Source organism: Gymnogyps californianus, chromosome 1, assembly GCF_018139145.2.
Source record: "Gymnogyps californianus isolate 813 chromosome 1, ASM1813914v2, whole genome shotgun sequence".
Lineage (NCBI taxonomy): Eukaryota > Metazoa > Chordata > Aves > Accipitriformes > Cathartidae > Gymnogyps > Gymnogyps californianus.
The window spans coordinates 144,766,115-144,788,106 of record NC_059471.1 but is presented as its reverse complement, the minus strand read 5'-3'; the positions used below and the strand labels follow the sequence as shown (position 1 = coordinate 144,788,106).

Here is a 21,992-nt window from a genome sequence, read left to right as displayed (position 1 = left end):
CGGGATACTTTATAGCTTTTAGAGGCATTGCTTCAGGGTCTTTTCAGGCTCCTGTACCCAGCAGCATAGCATTTACAATCAGTTCATATCCTGCTTCTCACAAACCTGGAAGCTAGAAAGATACGGTATTAGTCATGAAAGAATAAGCTGTAGACACATGCATATCCAGAGTTTATGCCTTATCCAGCTGTGGTGGAGCACAGCGACTAGCTCACAGCACGTGGGAGTGGTGCCTCCTCTAGAACAGGAGGTGAAAACAGGCCGAAGGAAAGCAGGGGGGACGTAGCAGACCACACTCTGTGTATCTAAGGGGTCTTTGGCCATTCCACTAAAATACACTGCCTTGTTTTCTAAAACAGTGTCAGGGATTGCTCATTATCAGGATGATGGTTTTACTTCCTACCTGAAAGACATTACAATGTAGATAAGCTTCAGTAAAATATTGAGTCAAAACTTCCAGTATCATCTCTCTCTGCCTCTTGGCCATACCCAAGAGGTTCACCAGTCAAATACAAACAAGACCTGACCCCTGTCTGGAAGCTCTGACAGATTCCCAGCCCAAAGCGATATGACCGTAGGTATCTTCTTCTGGGTGACCTACTTGTTTCTCTGCCTTTCAGTGTTTGTGGATGAGTAGAATCTCATTTCTCATTCTTTTTTTTTTTGTGACAGGATCTCGCTGGAAAGCTATGACGAACCTAGAGAAGCAGCCATACTATGAGGAGCAGGCCCGACTCAGCAAACAGCACCTGGAGAAATACCCAGACTACAAATACAAGCCAAGGCCGAAGCGTACCTGCCTTGTAGATGGCAAAAAGTTACGCATTGGCGAGTACAAGGCTATCATGCGCAACAGACGCCAGGAGATGAGGCAGTATTTTAATGTTGGGTATGGGACCTTTAAAAACTACCGTTCATTTCAGCAAAAAAAATTTTCAGCGATAATTCTTAATTCAGTGTGGTGAACGTTATATTTTATTTTCAAGAACATTATATATTGCTAACAGAATATGAAGCTTATAGTTTAAAACAACATGTTCCAGGAGGAAGTTAGGCAGTTAGGGATTTTTTTGTTGGCTCTGCTATATACTCATCTTACAGATTTGGCCAACTGTCTCATTTCCACTCTGATCATGCAAAAGAAAAAAAAAAAAAGCTTAAGATTTTCCAATGAAACATAAGTCTTCTAATAAAGCCTTATAAGTATTACTTTATTATGAGGCCTCAGAGAGTATATCTGAATGAATCTATGGTAGTGCCTCTTGATCCAAAAGCCAAAAGTACAAGTTTGCATTCAGTATGATCTGGGGCAAGTGGTCTGCAAAAGGACTGCTGAACATACTGAACTTGAGCTGGAATATGGACTTGGCTCAGTTAATTCATATCAGGCATGAAGTTGTCTGCGTTGTTCATCGTGACAGCATTTGTCATACTAGGGAGTGTCTTCCAGTACAGTAAGCTAAGTGCTTTGTGTTGAGCATAAATTTCAAGAAGACTGGTTCTGATGAACAGCTAATAGATCAACTTGATATGATTAGATTAAAATCTGCCTAGAAAACTAGCATGTATTTTCCTTCTGCAAAGAATCCTTGGTTTTGGTTACAGCAGATCAAAAGAGTCGGAAGTAATCAAATATTCTGCAATATTTCTGTATTTGCTCCAGAAGATTAAAAGCTACACAGTGGTCTTTAAAAAAGCAAAACCAGCAACAAGAACGACCCTCAGAAACAATGGAATTTGTGTTCTATTTCATCTGAATTTGGAATCATTTTAATATTAACTGAGTTGCACATCTCTCTAGTTAATGGCTAGAAGTAGCAATAAAGGAGAGAATATCTGTCCAGCAACTGTAAAGTGTCATCAGACTGTGTTTTAAACAGCTACAGTGTGCATTGTTATAATAAGCCGCTCAGCAGAGAAATTTGAGCTGCTTAACCCTGTGGTGCTGGCAGGTCCAGTGATCCCAGTGGTAAGCACTGAAACAAACACAGGGAAGTCAGCCAACATTTGGCATCAAGAGATTAAAAAAAGAGGAGGGGAGCCTTCTGGAAAAAGAATAGGTGGCAACAGAGCCCCCAAAACACTGCTTATCTGGTTAACATGCATGCTTCATCATGGGAAAAAAAATTAACCTTGTAACATGCTGCATATAATTTAGCTTTCCAAACAAGGCTGACATTGAAATCAAGACATTTCTGGAGATAATTTGCACTGGGGCATTAGAGCACAGAACCTGGGGTGAAATCTTTATAGAAGTTACTGACAAAGTGGCCGATGACTGCAGTGGGGTCAGTGTTTGCTGCTGGCAGTCACAGCACTGCAGTTGCCTTCCTGGTTTTAGTTCCCCATCTGCTGCATCACCCGGTACAGGTCATTTAGGGCTAAACTTCTAAACACCAGTCCAGCTCCGGCCTGGGCACCAAAATAAGTGATTGGGTTTACAAGAGCTGTGGCTATGCCAGCTGCTGGGACGTGCTGAAAGCCTGTCTGAAGGCATTGCAATGGGAAGGATTGGGCATTTTTTGCAACTCTTGGACTTAATGCTTCCCTGTCTCAGTGTCCTCATCTGTAATGGTAGTGTGGCAAGCTCACCTCACTGGACTGCTGAGAGCCCTAATACATTAGTATCTGAAGACTGCTTTGAGATCTTCTGGAGTGGACATCCTATAGAAGTGGAAAAATACTATTCTTAAATTATTTAATATTTGAAAAGCACTCTGAAAAGCACCATTTACGTGCAAAGTGTTCCTATTGTTAAATATTAAAAGCAATTTAAGTGTGCTGAATCTTGTTACAGAAATGCTGACCAGAAAACAAAAGCCTTCCTATTGAATTAAGAATAAAATGCAAATTAGATCTGCTCCCTACTTTAAGAGCTGTATCTTCAGCTGAGACAACTTCTGCTTGTTTCAGAAACACGGAAATAAGGACTGTGCGGAGGGAGGCCTCGCTCGAATGGCAGGCAGGAAGTATCTGAAAATGCAGCAAGCAATTCCAAACAAATGTAAAGCTGTTTGGCAGAGGAAAGTCTTTCAGGATCACTGTACTGTGCAAGGCTTACTGTACAGCCAGGGCACAGGCAGGCAGGGGAACAGGGGAGGGTTTCATTCTTAATTAAGAATGTTCATCTCAAGAGACTCTGCCCTGTCTCCTGTGGCAAGGCTTTTCAGTGCAGATGGACACACCGCTGATGACATTACAATGTGCAGCATGTACTGAAGAGTATTACTGCAATGGAATTACTTCATGCAGCAAGGAAACAAAAGGAGCATGAATTTTAAACCTCTAGGCTTGTTGGGACCCTGAAGCTTCTCAGGGAAACAAACACTGGTATAACACAGCTAGTGTTCTTGATGCAAAGGGAATTTCTGTGGCCTGGAATAATTCTTCTTTCATTACTGCGGACAGGTTTCCAAGGCTTAGATGCCATATAAAGGCATCCTGTAGAGGATTTTCTCAAATGCTCATGTTGCTTGCTTGCTTTTTATTTATTTTTAAATAATGCATGCTTCCGTTTTAAGTCTGCCTTTTCCCAATTTTATCCACCTTCCTTCAAAGGTTCTGCTTTTCACAAGCACTGCTCGCTGTGGAAACTATCACCTTCCAGTGGGAGGCCCTTAGTGATCTTCCTATAAACCCATAGGCCCCAGAAAGCCCACTGTTCCTCTCCCTCATAATGGCCAGGTCTCTGAGTGAACGTGGAGTAAACATTGCCTCTTTGGAGAGACCTGCCTTGCTTTCTCCTCATCCACTGGTACTTTCCTACAGCACCTCCCCATTCCTGTGCAAACTATCTAGCCCTCGCTGTGTCTCTCCTGTTGGCAATGTGTTACTTTTATGTCTAGTCCTGCCAGCAGCTTGGATTATTTAAAAGGAAGATTTTCAAAATACATGTATTTTAAGTTGGACCACAGTTGAAAGGGTGTTTATTTTTGGCTGGCAGCTCATGGGACACCCAGTTTACCCAGTAGAGAAATTTGCATCACAAGCAGGCAGGCTGAAGCTGTGTAGTTCAGGTGCAGCTAGAGATGTTTACAGAGATTGGGTTTTCTTATCAGTGAAGTTGGTTTGGGCTTGATGTTCATTTCAAGAGCATCAGTTGGTGAGTCTGGAATATTGATATAAGGGTTGTCTTTCATGGGCCATCCAGGAGCTTCCTCTGCATGCCCAAGAGCATATGCTATGGGCTTGCAAAGTGCTGTTGTACGTGCCCTGCCTTTACTCCTTCCAGTATTCAAATGTCCTTTTACTTTTTCTCCACGGCAGGCAACAAGCACAGATTCCCATTGCCACCGCGGGCGTAGTTTACCCAGGAGCCATTGCCATGGCAGGAATGCCTTCCCCACATCTGCCCTCCGAGCACTCGAGCGTGTCCAGCAGCCCAGAGCCCGGGATGCCCGTCATCCAGAGCACTTACGGCATCAAAGGCGAGGAGCCTCATATCAAGGAAGAGATGCAGACCGATGACGTCAATGGAGAAATCTACGATGAATACGATGAGGAAGAGGACGACCCCGATGCGGACTATGGCAGTGACAGTGAAAATCACATTGCGGGGCAAGCCAACTGATCAGGGTCCAAATATCTCATGACCTACAGGACTTCAAGGAGAAAAGAAAAAATAAAGCCCCATCTGGTTTATCCTTGCCAGTGGCCAAGCACATTAACTTTCTCATACACTGACTGTTACTTTAACTGTTAGTCTTAACTAGTTGGGACATCAGCTGACTAATAGACATCAGCCTGCATCAGAAGAAAAAAGGCTCAGAAGAAAGGAAACAAAGACAACGACGACAACAACAACAGAATGATATAAGCTATGGGTAAAATAATGCCAGTAATTCAGCTGCTATACCCAAGCACTGAAGTCTTACCCGTCGACCTTTTATTATTATTATTTTTTTTTCAAATAAACTTTATGGCTGTTTGTTCTACAATGTTCTAGAAATTCTCACTCAGGTACACAGTGCCAACAAGTGGCTTGTGAATGTGTTTTGTTGTTTTGTGCTACAGTTTAAAGAGAAATAATTTTTTTTTTTTTGGTAATGCACCTGACAGGAAAGAAAAAAGATAAAATTCCTTTTACCCCCTCTGTCTCCTCCTCCTCCTCCTCCTCCTCCTCCCTGGCAAATCTGGGTCAGAAGTGTGTGTGTGTGCGTGCGTGCCTGTGCGCGTGGCTGGCAAGGAAGGAAGTGGGGAGTCTGTTTCTGTTAACCCCAACAAGCAATTATTTCCTTTCAAGAGAGGACTTCTCTTCATCAGTTGCACACCATACTGAGTCTTTGAGCAAGTGCCAAATTTGTACTAAAGCGCTGAACTAGTCCAATTTGCTTTTTTTTGGTTGGTCTCTTCTTCTTGTTTTGCTTTTCTTTTGCTTTTCTCTTGCTTCCTGCTCTGTCTTAAGTTAGGACAGTGTTGTATCTTAGACAATCCCTTGAAGAACCTGATATACCAGCAGCTGGTGAGATTAGACATATATTTTTGGTTTTGGTTTTGCTTTTTAAAGGAAACTGTAGGTGCCGTTCTCAGGTGAAAAAAGAGAGAGAGAGAGAGAGACATAAGAAATTTAGAGAAAAAATATTTTATGGTCTTGGATTTTCATGTGTGCGTGTTTATGGTACTAATAAGAATAATATTGGACTATTGTGAGCAAAAAGCATGTTCCAGAATGAAGTCCCGCACCCTCCAAATGACTTGGTCTGTAAGGAGCCTTTGCTTCTAATTTACACTTCAAGTGGCAGCATATACAACATAAAAAAGGCTAATCCAAAATGTGATTTGTTCTGCACAGGACAGGGCAATTGGAAATGTTACCTCCTTGCTGAGCGTAATTAGGTTACCATGATGTCCAGTTTTGATGAACTCGTACCTTTGGGGTGGCTGAGTACTGATCTCTGATTCAAAAAGCGATTTTTTTTAAACTGACATTTTTTTCTCCTTTGCACTTGCAGAAATCCATTTTTATCAGTGGGATGTTTGTGTAGGAAGGAAGACTAATAGCTATGAAGAGATTTCCATATTCAAAGTGGGCATGTAAGAACCCAAACCTTTGCGGTGCTGAGTTTCCCTAGCTGCTGCCTCTCACAAGTGAAAAATGTTCTCCTGGGCTAAAATATTTTCAGCGTTGTTCCAGAGCCCTTAGATATATTGCTTGGGCGGTTTTGCCTTCCTTGGGCAACAGCAACCAGGTGAGGAAGGTGGATTTACACAAGCGTAACCCTGAGCAGAAGTTAGCCTCTTGTATTTCCAATAAGGTAACTGAATGTTACGCTTTATTTCAGGAAAAAGGATATAAATACACGTGAATCAAAGAGTCTCTTTTCATCTCCTCACTCTGATCTTCCTGTAGAAGGAGAAGACCCAGGTTCGTGTAGCAAGGCAGAAGCATTAGATCTAAACCAACCAACCAACCAAAAAGGCTACCCCTGCTTTCAAACAGCAGCTATCCAGGAGCTCCTCTCTGGCCTGTGAAGGATCGTACTGAGGCAAAAGCCTTCCTCTGAGTCGGTTTTCTAACTGAGAGACTCATTGCTATCATTATCACTTTTAACTTGTAAAGCTAGCCCTGTGCATCTTAGTGCCAGTGAGATCCCAGCCCAAGCATTCACCAGAACCGTGGTCTTCAGTACTTGGCAACACCGGTTTTGCAAATGATCCCTTAATCAGGCAAATTTAGCCCTTGGTGCAATCAGCCATTTAAGTCCAGGTGCAGGATGAAAGGGGCAGGTAGGAGGAGAGGCTGGGAAGGAAGATGTGGGGGGGTCTGTCTTTGCCTCTTGACATCCCACTTGAAGTGTAACTTGACCTCTGCAGACCTTGTGCAAAGCAAACAAGCAAATGCCATTGAAGACTTAGGACAATACTCCAACGAGCGGTTTGGGCGTGTGATAGTTTTACCCTGCAACATCTATTTTATTTTTCTCCTGTTTTTCCTTTTTTGATTTCCACCTCTGCCTCAAAAAATTCTTTTCTATTTTCTCTCTCTCAGAAGATTTGCTCTGAAGTTATGCTTGGAGTAGCTGATCATATCCTCCATGTCAGAGAGGGTTCTTTTTGTTTGTATTTTATGACTGTGTTGGGTTTTTTTTTCAGTTGAACTGCCTCTTCTTGCTAGTGTTGTAATGGTAATTATAATAATAATAATAATAATGGTCAGCTGTTCCCAGATTAGTAAATTATGTATAATTTATTTTATCCCCCCCCCCTTTTTTAACTTTATTTTATTCTGTTCTAATTTGGCAGTGCAGCAAATGAAGCTGTTAGGCTATTTAAAATGGATACCCCTCCCTACCTTGCCTTTTTATATATATATAAATATATATATATACATATGAAAACAAATCGCTTCTTCTTCTGCTCACACCATTCCTCTTTCTTTTATTTTAATTTTGGCCCCAGCCATGTCAACTTCTGATGTTTATTATGATGGAGTGAATTAATGGGAGTGTTGTTTTCAATCTTAATTAACTTCTGCTCTCTCATCACTCATTTTAGTTATTTAATTACACGAGTCATCTAGAGCCAATTTTTTTGAAGCACTCTGTTTGGATAAGAAGGAAAAAAAATAGACAATTGTTTTTATATCATTATTATGTACAATGTGAAAACAGATATTTGCTCCTTTTTTTTTTTTTTTAACTTTTAAATTTGTTCCCTGTCTTTGTGAACAAATTACTTCTGACTCTTGTGGGTTCACCTCACATTTGCTGGATGCTTGATTTCCACCACGTTATAGAGACTCTCTGGTTTAATTGTGTCACTTTGGGCTACCAGAATACTTTGTTTTAGCTCCAGGTAGGTGCCACTGTGGCAGGCGTGATTGGAGCAAGTCTTAGACGCGTGGGCTGGAAAGCCGGCCTCGGGGAGGTCAATGGGAAAAAGGCCCTTTGACTTCAGCGGGACCGAATTTCAGCCCCGAACTGTGGGGTGCGCTGCAGGAGACGCTGCTGGAGGTAGCCCCGTCTCCGTGGGCAGGGTCGGTCCCGCGCCGGAGGAGCGCCTGTGCCGGGGCTGCAGAACCGAGCTCTGCTCTCGGCAGTGGACGGCGCGACAGAGCCCTTCTCCGGGAGCGTTCTGCTTTGCTCGCTGCCTTGGCCCGGACTAGGGCTCAGATGAACGCTAATTTTGGTACCGTACACATTTCCGTCTGAGAGACTACACTAGAGCCTGGGGTTTGGTCAGGCTTTTCGAATGGGTAGCTTTAGCAGACTATCCATGTCCTGCATTTGGATGTTCAAACCGATGCAGCAATGTTAAAAAGAAAAAAGGCAAAAAAAAAAGGCTCTGGGGTCCCAAACCAGCAAAGTACTTAACGCCTGTGCTAATGTTTTGTTGGGTCCAAGGATGAGCGCCCATGTATCCTTCGGCAGTAGAAGACCAGATTTGAAAATGAGGCCCTGTTTGTCCCTCTTTAATTTCTTAGGAAAAACAAAACAAAGCAAAACATAGATTTATAAAAAGATGTTCTTGTCTTGTTTCTTTTTTTTCTTGGGTTCTGTGCCCTGGAGCATGTAGAAAAACCAGGTTAGAAGAGATTAGGATCGTATTAACCTAAAAGCGCATCGAGGCCCTAATGCCGAGGCGGGCTTCGTTCCCCTCTTCCCTGGGAGCCTGGCGAGCGAGGGTGGTCTTGGGGAGCTGCCGGGAGGGGCGTACAGGCCATCTCCTCCTAAATCGGGGGAGCCGCTTACGCCGTGCGTCTCGCGAGCTTACAAAAGAATAACATCAGCAGTGGGGAAAAGGGGAAAAGAAAGAAGAAAAAAAACTGAGGCACTTGCTTCTAAGCTCAATTAAATAACACAGAGTATATCCTTTTTCAATTTATTCATGCCTTATATTAGTAAAATAGGATTTTTAAGTGCATTTAACATCTTTATTTAACCGTTCCGCTATATTAATCAGGCCCCCAGAAAAGAACACTAGCTATTATTATAGCATTTAATTAGTTTTGTAACCAAATCCTCTTATTATGAATGCATATGGAAGAAATTCTTTCTTCGAAGACATTATTTCAAAGATTTGGTTACTGCAGTAGACTCTCTCTTTAATTAAATCATTTTTTAGAAAGTAAATTGTCTTTAACCTTTTTACAGCACATTTTCAGAGCTTTTTCTTTTTAATCCAAAGAGATGAGCTGTTATAGTCCCCGAAGAAGCCTCTGACATCACAGTCGTAACATCAAAAATAATAATACTCCGTGGAAACGTAGACCTTACTTACCAAGAATTCATCTGCTAGAATGAATGGCAACTATGTGATATCTCGTACGTTTAAGGGCATGATGTATCGGATAGGAACTATTTTTGTCTGCCCACTTCTCGATAGAATCATACCTTCAATTTTGCAAAGAACTGTGTGTAATTCACTAGATGTGGATTCAAGTGTATCCTCAATTCACAGGGCATGGGCTGGCTGTTTAGCTTGGTTTATATTTACATTTTTTCAACTTTATCTTAACTTGTCAGTTTCCCAGATTGAAGAACATGTCAAGTTCGTTTTTTCTACTGACTGATTTCTCTACTCCCCAGTGTTTTTGTCACTGGTTTGCTGAAACAGTATTTATATAGCTCCATTGGCTCTAAAGCTCTTACTCCTTCTAACGTTTTGGATTTTACAAGTGAAATGAAAATAGAAAAGAAATAGAGACAATCAAATGCCTGGAGCTTAAAACAAAGTATGTGCAACCTACCATCTCACTTGAAATTTAATAAAAGAAATAATTATGTAAATATAACATAGAGTTATAGATTTATATTTTGTTCATAACACATAGTGTAATATAAGTTGTATATTTTCATGTTTTGGTTTTATGTTATCATTCATGCCACAATAAATAAAAAAAAACAGGAGTTGATGTACTCTTTAAAAAAAATACAATGTGGGTTGCCACCATCCTGGGTTTTTGTTTTTGGTTTTTGGTTTTTTGTTTCTTTTGCATTCCCCTTTTTCAGTATTATTGCCCTGCAAGGCACCAATAAAACAGCAAATGTGTTCTTTACCTATCCTGTGGTCTGTTTCCAACTTATTACAGCGAAGGGCGTGCTAGTTAATTTTCTTGTCAGGAGAACAAAACGGCTGGCCTCAATGGCTGAGATTTAGATTCAGCTTACCAGTCTGCTCCAAAATTCAAGGTTTTCATCAAATCACAGGAAAAAAATTCACCCCATCTTTAAAATATCAGCATTAAAACAGAAGAAAAAGTTGGTTCCCGAACAATGTAGTGCAGTGCAATTTCCAGTTCAGAGTCGGGGCGCCTCATAAATGGGGATGGCTGAATCCGGAGGTTTGGCCTGTGCCCACCTTCCCAGGTTATGTCCACTTTCTATAGGCTTATCTGTTCGGAGACCAAAGCAAATTCAGGGAAATACCCGATTATAAACGCTGATGACACAAAGCTATGAAAAAAATAGCTCTGCTCATAGTTAGTCAAAATGTCCCAACATGCTGCCTAAACAGTTCATGAAGTTTTGACAGCAGCATATGGCACAAAGTGGGATGAAATGAATTTGTACCTGTTTTTGACAGTAAGTTATTCTGATGGGTGCTTACTCTCAAGTGCCTACGGCTTGACAGATGCCATTCTATGGTTCCAGATTTCCGCAATATTTGGGAAAGCAGGAGGTAGCTGGTGGAGGTCCTACGAACCTGCCCGCACTTCTCTTGCTTGCCAGCTTGTCCTCTGTGCTCTTCCTGGGAGCAGGGTGGCACCTGAAACATCCCATCAGCAAACCAGAGGTCTATTTTGGCAGCTTCCTGATACAGCCTATAGCACCTATATAGCACTGTCGTGGTTTAACCCCAGCCAGCAACTAAGCACCACGCAGCCGCTCCCCCCTCCCCCCTCCCAGTGGGATGGGGAGGAGGATCGGGGAAAAAAAAGTAAGACTCGTGGGTTGAGATAAGAACAGTTTAATAACTAACGTAAAATAAAATATAATATAATACTAATAATAATACAAATATAATAACAATAATGATAACTGTAATGGAATATAACAAAAAAAGAAATAAAACCCAAGAAAAGACAAGGGATGCACAATGCAATTGCTCACCACCCGCTGACTGATGCCTGAGCTGCGATTTGCCCCTTCCGACCAACTACCCCCAGTTTATATACTGAGCATGACATTCTATGGTATGGAATATCCCTTTGGCTAGTTCGGGTCAGCTGCCCCGGCCATGCTCCCTCCCAGCTTCTTGCACACCTGCTTGCTGGCAGAGCATGGGAAACTGAAAAGTCCTTGGCTTAAGATAAGTGCTACTTAGCAACAACTAAAACATCAGAGTGTTATCAACATTATTCTCACACTAAATCCAAAACACAGCACTGTACCAGCTACTAAGAAGAAAATTAACTCTATCCCAGCCGAAACCAGGACAAGCACCTGTCCCGTGACATGGAAATGAACCTGAGCAGAACCATATAATGTGAGGCTCAGGCCAATAAATGTCAGCATCCTTTAACCCCTGAAAATCCCTTTATCCGTTACTATCATCAACGTGATGAAGGCAGCACCTGACTACCTGAAAGGCCAGAGGAACAAACGTGACCGCGCTGGGCAGTGTGGCTGTCAAATTATGGTGTAGTTTGTATTCAGTGTGCCTGACACCTTACCTGCAACTTGGGCCAAGGCAAACATTTTGCTTCTTTGCCCTTTTAACAAATACGACCTGAAACAAGGAATACCGCTGCCAAAGCCCTGCTATCTTATGCCTTCGCTGGCATGGCACACGCTGCCCACCTGGCCCTGAAGCATCACTGAACACATAGGCCTTCTCACCACGCTACGCTGAGATGGAGGGACATATGATTTCCTCTTTCTTCTTTTTTTTTGTGGCTGGGCTGGTACCTAACAGGAGCAATAATGTTCCCTAAACCAGTGGGGAAAAAATGTCTAGGAGAACATGAGAAAAGCTAAGCTGAAGATATATCTAAATTGTAATATGAGTGGACAAGGCTGAGCTTTGCAAAAACGGGAATGAAGACCAGTTAAACCCTAAAGGTGCAGCTGAAGTAAAAAAAAGTTTCTAGAGTGCTTAAGTGATATTATGGCCTAGACTTGGGAGTGGTAACAATTCTTTCCCCAGACAAGTTGGGGGGGGGGGGGTGTTTTGGGTTTGTGTTTTTTTTTTCTTTTTTCTTTTTTCTTTTTTTTCTTTTCTTTTTTTTTTTTTTAAATGCTAAAGCATTCCAGCAATTGCCTGTAGCAGGAAGGAAGAAAATGAGGATAATTATGACATTAATCTATTTAAAAAAGAAAGACGTGTGACAATTAGCGCATTCCTACCAAGAAAGTAACATACAGAGCTGTATGTGTGTAGGAAAGTGAAAAGACCCCCCACAGAAGCCATGAAAGGTTATGGAAAGCGTATGTGCCTCACGAGGAAGCACAGTGCTGTGACTTCAGCATCAGCGAGAAAGAGTGCACAGGAGCTTGTCAATAAGCTTTCAGTTAATAAATATTCAGCAATATTGTAGAAAAGCAATGTGGGAGAAGAACAAGCAGTGTCTGTCAGGCCAACCAGTGGAAAGCACATACTGAAAAGGTACAGAAAGTCTTGTGAACATGTTTATCAAAGTAATCTAGTGCCTGAGACCAATGAGCTTGAGATAGTCGGAGTAGCTAATTTCAGTCCCTGGGATGCTTACGCTCACGTCTGTTGGTGTTTCGGCAGCACTGATGGCCGTGCACTGAAATCAGAGGTTGCTTGCAAGCTAACGATGAGGACAGGAAAAAGAAAATCGCACCACAGCATTGTTGGGCTAATTTAGAAAGGCTGGGGGTGTCAGCAGCTGTGTGAGCATCAGCTATGCCCCAGCTGCAAAACCTTCCCGCTAACGTGGCTACACAGGGCAGAGGGGTGGCAGCCTGCCTTCCTTGTTCCGGGCTGGATTTGCAAGGCTGGCAGTTAGCAGACACTGTGGGATTTCGGTGAGGGTTTTTCTCCCGTAAGTAAATTTGATCTGAAAGTTAATGAAAAGAGATCCTACAGATTCCCGGGTATCATTTGTAACAGTTGCTCTCCAGCCTCCAGTCGCGTGAACTTTGCAGACATTACTACGCTCTTGGTCTTACGGCGTGGTTCAGCCAGGTTGCAGGTTCCCACTCCCCACACACCATGTGCCATGCACATGCGCACACACCTCCCTGCCTACCCACCCTTGCTCACTCTACGCCACGTCTGGCATGGCTACTCAAAAATCCTGTCATTGGGAGCTGGCTATCTGTATCTGCCACCTTGAGAGATTAGCCAGTGCTTATTGGTTTGGGGGTTTTTTGGTTTTGGGTTTTTTTTTTTTTCCTGCTGGCGGAGCAGCCTAGTCGGAGCACAGCAGGCGCCTGGGGCCGGGGGAGCGGGGAGAGCACCCAGTGCTCAGCCAGAGTCCTCCTCCATCTCAGACCAGGTTCGGCTCATAGCACTGTACGTCCAGTGAACTCAGCTGTCACCACCGCACCAGCACTGTACTGCTGCAGGGCATGTGACGGCAGTACCAAGGAATGGTCATTCCTGACCCATTAACCTAATCAAAGCAAACTACTTGGCATGAGATGACAAATTCATCGATTATGGGTTTGGTTATTTGCAGGCTTACACCAATTTACCTTTTTGGATGCTTCTAAAATTGCTGCCAGAGGCAGCACGGAAAGTTAGTTTGGCCAAAAATCAGGCTTGCCCCTGCCCCCATCCCTGTGGAGGCCCAGTCAATTAGGAAGAGGTTAAAGTCACACCAAAATACATCCCTCCACAAAATCTAAAATACTTCAAGCAGGGAGCCTTTCTGTACAGCTGGGTCTTAATGGCACTAGAATGGTACATACATAATTGAAAATATAATTAAAAGCTAAACTAAAAGGTTTAGTTAAAAATCTGCCAGCCCTGTGTGGCAATTCAAGCTGCAGTTTGAATGGCTTTTTGAGATAAGTTGGGCTTGGTTTAAGTCCTGACTATATGTTTAGTCTTAGTTAACAATCTCAGGGAGGAGGAAGGAGGGCTGGTCTATCACAAATAATGTAAACCGCTTGCATAGGTACAGTTCTAGCCATATGAAGGACCATTTACTGTGTAAATTATTGCCGACAGAAAATGCCATTGGTAATTTCAGGCAGCTGCGCTGGTGCACCGGCGACTAGGGTGGGTGTCAGCTGCACCGATGTAGCTGTACAGTACTGAGGGTGTGTGCGTGAAGACAGGGGCTCAAACTAAGCCCTGAAAAGCCCCTCCTAGCCCCCCGCAAGAGCATCCCTACACAGGGATTTGTGTCGGTTTAACTTCACGTTATCAGCGCAACTTTCACAGGCAGTGAATGCCTAACCCACCAAGGATAAATCAATGCCTCCCCTTGTATTTAAGAGAGATATGACTTAAATACAGTAAGTAAATCAAAGTAATTATTTAAAATTAAAATGATTTAAGAGACTTAGTCTGGGAGAATGGTGTGGTGGTTAGAGAAGCGGCTGAGACGCAGGACTTCAGCAGGCTATTCCTGACTCTGACAGAGACTTGCTCTACAACTTCAGGAAAATTACTCAGCCCATCTCTAAGACTGCTATAATAATACCTACTTCAAAGGGGTGTTATGAGGCTTAATTCATTAATGCCTGCAAAGCACTTTGAGATCTTTGGATTAAAGGCACTACAGCAGTGCAAAGTATTATTAGCTACAGGAAAAAGCTCTCAGGCAAGCATGGCATTAAATGTCTGCAGTGTAAAAAAATAGGAAGGGAAAAAAAAACCCAAAGATGGGCAAATTGTGGGTGGTTTAGTGGGTTTTTTTTTCTGTGGCCAGGTTTCCATTAGTCAGATCTGTGCTTTGCTAAACCAAGGCCAGGGGTGGTACAGCTCAAGGCCCAATTTTGCTCTCACTCCTAGAGCTCCCACATTGCAAACATAACTGTTTTGATTTTGGGCTTCTTTTTATCAAAATCCTGACTTTGTGGCTCAAAAGCATGTACAACTTCCCTCTAAGGACATACTTACCCACTGAATTAAACAAGGAGAAGAAGAAAATAATTTTACCTTGTATTGACTACCTAAATTTTTTTAAATTCAGTTTGAGCATTTACTTTCCCAATGAAAAGTCTATTCCATTTGATTTAAAAGGAGTAAGATTTTCATCATTGGTAATTATTTTGAATCCAGAAGGATTCAAAACACACAAATCAGGGCCTTTTTTATTACCCTCCAGTAGAGCTGATCCACCTACTGTGAGCACAATTACAAATGGACAAATTGCAATGGACACTCGCAAATGGACTAAACGGAGGGAATTTTTTAATGAGTGCCTTGGTCCCAGGTATTAATTTCTTTCTGATGTTCAGTTTTAAAAGCAAACAACTAAAGATAGCAGGTTTTTCTGTTGGTCCAAATGTGAATCTTGTTTGATCTTATAATTCACTTGATGCCTGTGGCAGCGCCTGTGCACTAACTCAGGGCGCATCGGAGCCCCACAGGGCAGGGGTGAGCAGGATTTCTCCCATCAAAACCAGGCAGCAAAGGTGAGGATACAAGCAAGATTCCCAAAACAATCAGCTGAAGACCAATCTTAAAGCTTTCACGTTTACCTTGTTAACCAAATTAATCCAGATTTTAAGGGGTTTTTATTCATTATATCTTTGAAACTTTTCAAGTACAACTTACTGACTTAAAAATAAACATAACCAACATCCCCAGCACCACCACCTTTAATGAAAAGACTGTAACAAAACAGCCTAGAAATTTTTTTTTGTTTTTTTTTAAATTGTTTCTGACTTTGGTGAGGAAAACCTTTTAACTTCACTTTGTTTCCAGGTCCCATTGAAAGAGAACACAGGGGAAGTGAAGTATAAGTGATTCTGGCTCCCGGAGATGCTTTGTTTCTCTTCTGTTAGAATATGAAACTTCATGTAGGTGGTGGGTAGAGCCATCGTAACCTGCTTTCTTCTGACTGAATGAGGGAGGTCAATATATTATCGTATCAAGGAAGAAGAAATTACATAGGCGATTCCCCCACAGACAATAAAGACAATTCTGACAGCATGATCAAAACAACTGTAAAACTTTTCTTTTCTTTTCTTACAGACACACCAGTGTTTAAATGACAGCTAAAAGAGGATGATGGACTAAACACATTATTCTCTGTTCCATCTACTTTTTTATAATAGAAATGTATCTTGAAGACTATATTCAAGTTGATCAAATAATAAGTCAATTTGTCAATAAAACAGATTAGGCAACCTGTCTGCTGAGATGATATCTGTCAAACAACATATTTTGTTAATACAGTCTGGAAGCAAATACCTTCACGAAAGACAATACAAAAAAACCTGCAATGCCACTTCTAAGTTTATTGAAACAGAGCGCTGACTTATTTCAGTTATAGATGTTTAGACATTTTTACTTTAAGTTCTAGTTGCTAGTTAACAAACCGCAGTTTGGAAAAGACTAGAAATAAGTGTTAATGGCCTGGTGGGCACTGTCTGCTGCTAAGATGTGGATATATTTCCAAGGCGCTTGGCAATGCCCGCACTGTGGACACAAGTCATCATTAGGAAGGGTGGTGGAGGGGTATCTCCATTTCTCCATGCACTGTTTTTTCTTCACCCCCCCCCACGTTTGTTACCCCTGTTACTCACTACCGGCAAGACATCTACAGCATCGACTGATCGGCCTTGTCACATCACGAGCCCTGTCAGTACGCTCACCAGATTAAGGCATGATGCTTTGACACATTGTGTACAGTGATGCAAATAATCCCTTGGAGGTGTTGGGCCACGGCCTGATCTCAGCCACACGGGAGGATCTCTCAATTTACCCCGCGTGACAAAAAATGGAGGAAGTGCTAACACGCACGAATGCACAGAGTGATCAAATACAAGTAATGTGGAACTAAAGGGTGTAAAGCTGAAGACCCATTGCTGAAAACATGGATTGATAACTCAAATAGAGCTTGAGTTGTCCAAAATAAGGTATAATCGGTGGCTGGAAAAGGCCAGCACATGGACTAGAAAATTTTCATTCTGAACATTGGAAACTTAGATTAACCAGTCTCGGATATTAGTGGTTTTGCCAGGTGAAGTTCAAGCCAGCTGTTTCAGTTTGTGTAGTGTTCTCCCACTCCCTCCCTGTGCTAATGCCATGTAATCCTCAAGAAAGTGGCTGGTGCAGAAACTCATATTCTTCTTTCTCAATTGGGAAGAAACATGTGATATGCACTAATAGGCTGGAAATTCAAGTAGAATTGCCTTGGGTTTATGTTTTTTTTAAACAGAACTTGGGAAGCATTTTGTTGCTGAGCTATCTGATGCAAAATATACAGGATGAGGAAAATTGAAGCTACTCAAAAGTGTGAACAGGCGCTCTAACAGGAGGATCAACCATGGTGGCTGAAAACCAAGTAAATAAAAAAAAGAGTTTAAATGCTGACAGAGATTTAAGGACTTTCCCACCCAACTTGCCTCTGCTGGCTCAGACTGCTGTCAAGAATTAATGAGCTAATTTGCTATTGCTCTCAATAATGCATCAACACCTTGTGGGGCAGAAGAGCTTTCATTCAGAAAAATCTTTCCAAAACCTACAAATATGGAAACTATATTCAAAAGCTATAGATGATTGTTAAAAAATAATAAAACTCTATCTCTGGTGAATAAATTTAAAGGCTGTACTGAAAAGAGATGGGTATTAGAAAAAAGAAGTCCAAAAAGCCCTGTCAAAAAATTATGTCAAAACATTAGGTTTTGTGGTGAAATTTCAATAATAGTCAAAGATATTCCCATAAAGTCTACTGTGGACTTCATTGAACTTCTTGGAGTGGAAATCCCCATTTACAGAACTGGACAGCACACCCAGTAGGAACCTGAGCTTCCACATTAATTTCTCCAGCCCTCTGAGTTTATATGACCACACGGCGATGTCAGGAATGCTTAATTATCCACCCAGCCCTACAAACCTTGAAGCATGAGATAGCCAGCAATCTACTCTCATTCAGAATAGTTTGGCATGTCTCCACGTTGTAACTAACCAGTGTTACCCCTAGCAATTGCTCTTTAAAGCAAAAACATGTGCAAAATGTCTTCATTCAGCCTAGTAGTATCATATGTCAATCAGATTCAGGATGCAGAACTGGCCAGCAATATCCTAAAAAAAAAAAAAAATCGTCTTTCTTGTTTGAATCACTTTGAATTAACTTGATTCTGTCATGTTACTGGCAAGAATATTGTCTCTTGAGCATCTGATTTCTAATTTTTTTCTTTTTCTCTTTTTTTTTTTTGGTCTTTGGATTTGTCTGCAAGTTCCAAGGATCTGTTTTAAGCTTTACAAGACCAACTTAGCCTGGGGCTTTGGCAAGCAATTTAACATTGTCTACAGCGCACTGAAGTTTATTAACACCTTTCAAAACCTCTGCAAGTTTGTAAATCAAGCAGTGGTTCATTCTCCAGAAATAGTAAGGGTCTGGTTTCGTTAATGTATGCAAACACAAATGACATATATTTATGATAACGTGTGTTATGCATGACATGCATATACTTATATTTAAGTGACATTAGGTATTTGCTGTATGTCATAATGATGGCATTGAGACTTATCGAGCTAAAGCCACAGAAAGACAGCATCTATCAGACTCTAACAGTCTATCAGATCCTCAGACTTTTTTTTTTTAAAAAGCAAACTTTTTTTGGCTTTGACCTTAGCATCCAAGTCCTATGCTTCTCTGCTCTGAAAGGGAATGACACTGCTGACACCTGATGATAACATGTGGCAAATCCCAAATGTCTACGGCACAGCATCGGTGTTATTTTCATCTGATTCCCTCTGCTCCCAAAACCACTTCCCCCCCCCCCTTTTTTTTTGTCCTAGGTGACTTTATTAGGATTCACAGATGCACAAAGGGTAACATCAATTTTATGGTGTTTCTTCCGGATCTAGAGGAAAAGATATTGCTTTACAGTAAGGTCCCACTAAGATACCCCCACTCCCAGCAGAGCAGGGAGAGCCATCTGTAACCCGCAGAGGAAAATGAATGCTGCTGTAGTTTACAATAAATCAATAAATGGTTCTTTTATTAGTATGCCTTCAGCCTCCATGATACTTTCATAATCCTCAACATAAAATGGTTGTGTGGACTGCTCACAGACCCTGGACCAAGGTATAAGCGGGATGTCGCACGGAGTGGCTTATATGTGATCACACCAACTTGTGTCAGGAGTCATCTCCCGGGCAACTCGCACGTAAATGGGAGAAAAAGTACAACTGTAGCACATGCAGAGTATTACCCCATATGCATAGACCAAGCCATTGTAAAATAAAATATCACTGTGCTGTATGCACGTTAGGTGCGTATAGTGTCCCTAACCATGCTACTGTGAGGATAGTCCTACACTGACAGAAGCAAAGCTTCAAAAATTGGACTATCTATGCAAACTTACGTAGGCCTCCTCAGGCTTATGCGTTATGCTCTAGTCTCCAACTACATGATTATTTGCCTTTTTTTCTTCCTGGGGCCTTGGCTTAGTGCAGAGCACAAGATATACCGACTTCAATGGAGACCCAAAGCCAGCATTTCCCTTGAAGCTCACTGCTCCGACCGAGTCTCCTGGCCTCTGCCACGGCCCACCGTGCAAGCCCTGCCATGAAGGCAGATATATTAACTCCCTTTGGCATGCACTGCTACATTATTTGCATTCTTCTCAACTGTTTGTTGTCTTCATCAGATCTCTGGAAGGTCAGAGGGTGGGATAAGCATCGTTTTGTTGATGAACAGCGAAGGCATAGCGAATTTAAGGTCAAATAACTTCACTAATTTTAAGCATGCAAGTGGATAAGCCCTGAACCTGCCTGTTGGTTAGAGCAGTTTAGGAGTGCCAGCCTGGTTTCTTTGGCCTTCAGTTGCTACCCTGAGCACTGAGCCTTTCCACCAGGCAGATTAAGCCCCAGATTCAGAAAATGGGGACTACACAACCAGTGGCAAATTGTGACGCTTTTGTCAAGAATAGCCCAGGTAGGGAGAGATTTCAGACATCTGTTTCTTTATTCTTTCTCCTGTTGAAAGTCTTTGCTTCTTATACCCCACCGCGACCATGCTCTGCAATATAGGAGGCAGAGGTCTCACCGAAAGGCAACTCCTTCACTGTGTGGCTCCTGCTCAGCCAGAGCAGCCCCTGAGCAAGGCAGGGCTACTGCAGTGAAATGAGAGGTCATCCTGCCCGTGTTCAACAGAGGTGATGGATGAAATGTTACATTGAACCTTTATCAATAAAACTTGGTATTTCCTACCTGCAGAAGGCTTGGCCTTGCAAGCTTCATAGTGCTTCTTAACATCACTACTTATCTGTCATCTCATACACACCCACAAATATCTGTACACACTCCTCACGCTGTCTGAACATTTTCTAAAGTGTATTTCACGCTAGTTTTCTTCTTTTCTTTCAAAATGTCTCCCTTCTTATACCTGGAGTTACTAAAAGTGGCAGGCAGTTGCTCTCCCACGGAAAAATCTCCCGGCCCAGCACAGTGCCATCTGATGTCAGTGTCAGCATAAATCCTTCCTTTGACCTCAACTGGCAATAGATCAACCCTCTGGCTTTTTGTGGCATTTCTGGGGGTGAGGGAAGATTATTTATTTTTAAAAGGCGAGAGTTATTGAATTTGCTGTACCTGGATGCTGCACAAGTCTTTGTAATTGTTACCAACAGATGATGTCACTGAAACTTATTTTTATGTCATTATCCTCACCCAAGGTAAATATGGAACGCTGTCATGCCATTACGTGATGTAAATATGTCATCATAATTTGTCTTTACACATCATAAATATTTTATTATATGACATTATTACACCTCCAGATATCTTTTTCCATATGAATAGTAATTACTCAAAGTATTTACTGTAATTATGTCACTTGATGAAATTACAGTAATTACATCGAAAAATGATAGCCCATGACTAATGAATTAAAATAGCATGGAAATTCGCATAAAAATGACATTAAAAATGTTAAGTATCTGAGGCAAACTCACAAAAGCAAGGAAATTCATAATTAAGAATTTAATCTCTAATAACATTGCAGGGTGCCACATTTTTAGATTATATCACAGAAGAAGGGGGAAAAAAAAAGTAAAGAAGTATTACCTGAACAGGAATAAAGTGCAGAAGTGAACTGCTGCAAAGCATAACCTGGCATTTTGTATACGTGTGTGCAGCAATATAGGCAAGTGCTGTATAGCAGCATTCAACAATGTTTCATCAGGAACAAAAGGCAACGGACCACAGTCAGAGCTGGGGTAAGGAGCTGTCACTTGGGTGGAAGTTTCTATCTAAGAGGCATCGGGGAACATCATAATTTTGTGATAGGTGAGGATAAAATCACTGAAGGAGTGCAACACCAAACTTGGGAGCAAGATGGCTGGCAGATCCCAGGAACGTGTGTGGATCTCATGGCAGACGTGAGGGTTTGATACCTAACCTGTGCTCACAACTTTTGTAATGCCACTTACCTCTGCAAGCAAACAAGTATTTTCATAAACCTAGCTACCCCAAGCAGCCGCACAAGGTCCTGCTCCAGCACGCACACTGTGTTCTTGCTGCCACTTGCATCCCGGGGAGGCATAAGGCCTTCTATTGCCGAGAAGATTCACAAACAAATCTTTTGGATTTGGACCCTCATGACAACAAGATGATTTATTATTATATTCATTTTTAATTCCATTTAATTCATTATTTTCTGCATGAAAAGAAATTATTCTGTGGTTAAACACTGGTGGTGCCTGAGAAGCAAAGAGGGACCACTGATACCAATTTTGCTCGTTTGCTTCCTGGCTCAGGAGCAGGCCACAAGCCCACCCCTGCACGAAACTCAAGGTTGTTCATCTCCTCTTTCACAGCTGGCTCTCTTGTTGGTCCCAGTGAGGTATGGTACCTCCATGAACTTCACTGTTTTTTGAAGTTGCCCCCAAGCTGCTTTCAAACCGAGGTGCCCAAATTATATGGTACGTGAGACCAGGAAACCCTACTGAGCT

At 42.0% G+C, this 21,992-nt stretch overlaps 1 protein-coding gene across 6 annotated transcripts in view; it reads left to right on the top strand.

The window, feature by feature from the left end:
• Nucleotides 1-4,954, top strand: part of SOX5 (SRY-box transcription factor 5) — a 337,014-nt gene extending 332,060 nt beyond the window's left edge. For all 6 annotated transcript variants that reach the window (XM_050907886.1, XM_050907914.1, XM_050907904.1 and 3 more), the window contains exons 14-15: nt 673-889; nt 4,267-4,954. In XM_050907886.1, the coding sequence (XP_050763843.1) occupies nt 673-889; nt 4,267-4,570 (521 nt within the window). In that variant the 3' untranslated portion in view covers nt 4,571-4,954. The remainder of the gene's footprint in view (nt 1-672; nt 890-4,266) is intronic.
• Nucleotides 4,955-21,992: the final 17,038 nt, after the last annotated feature.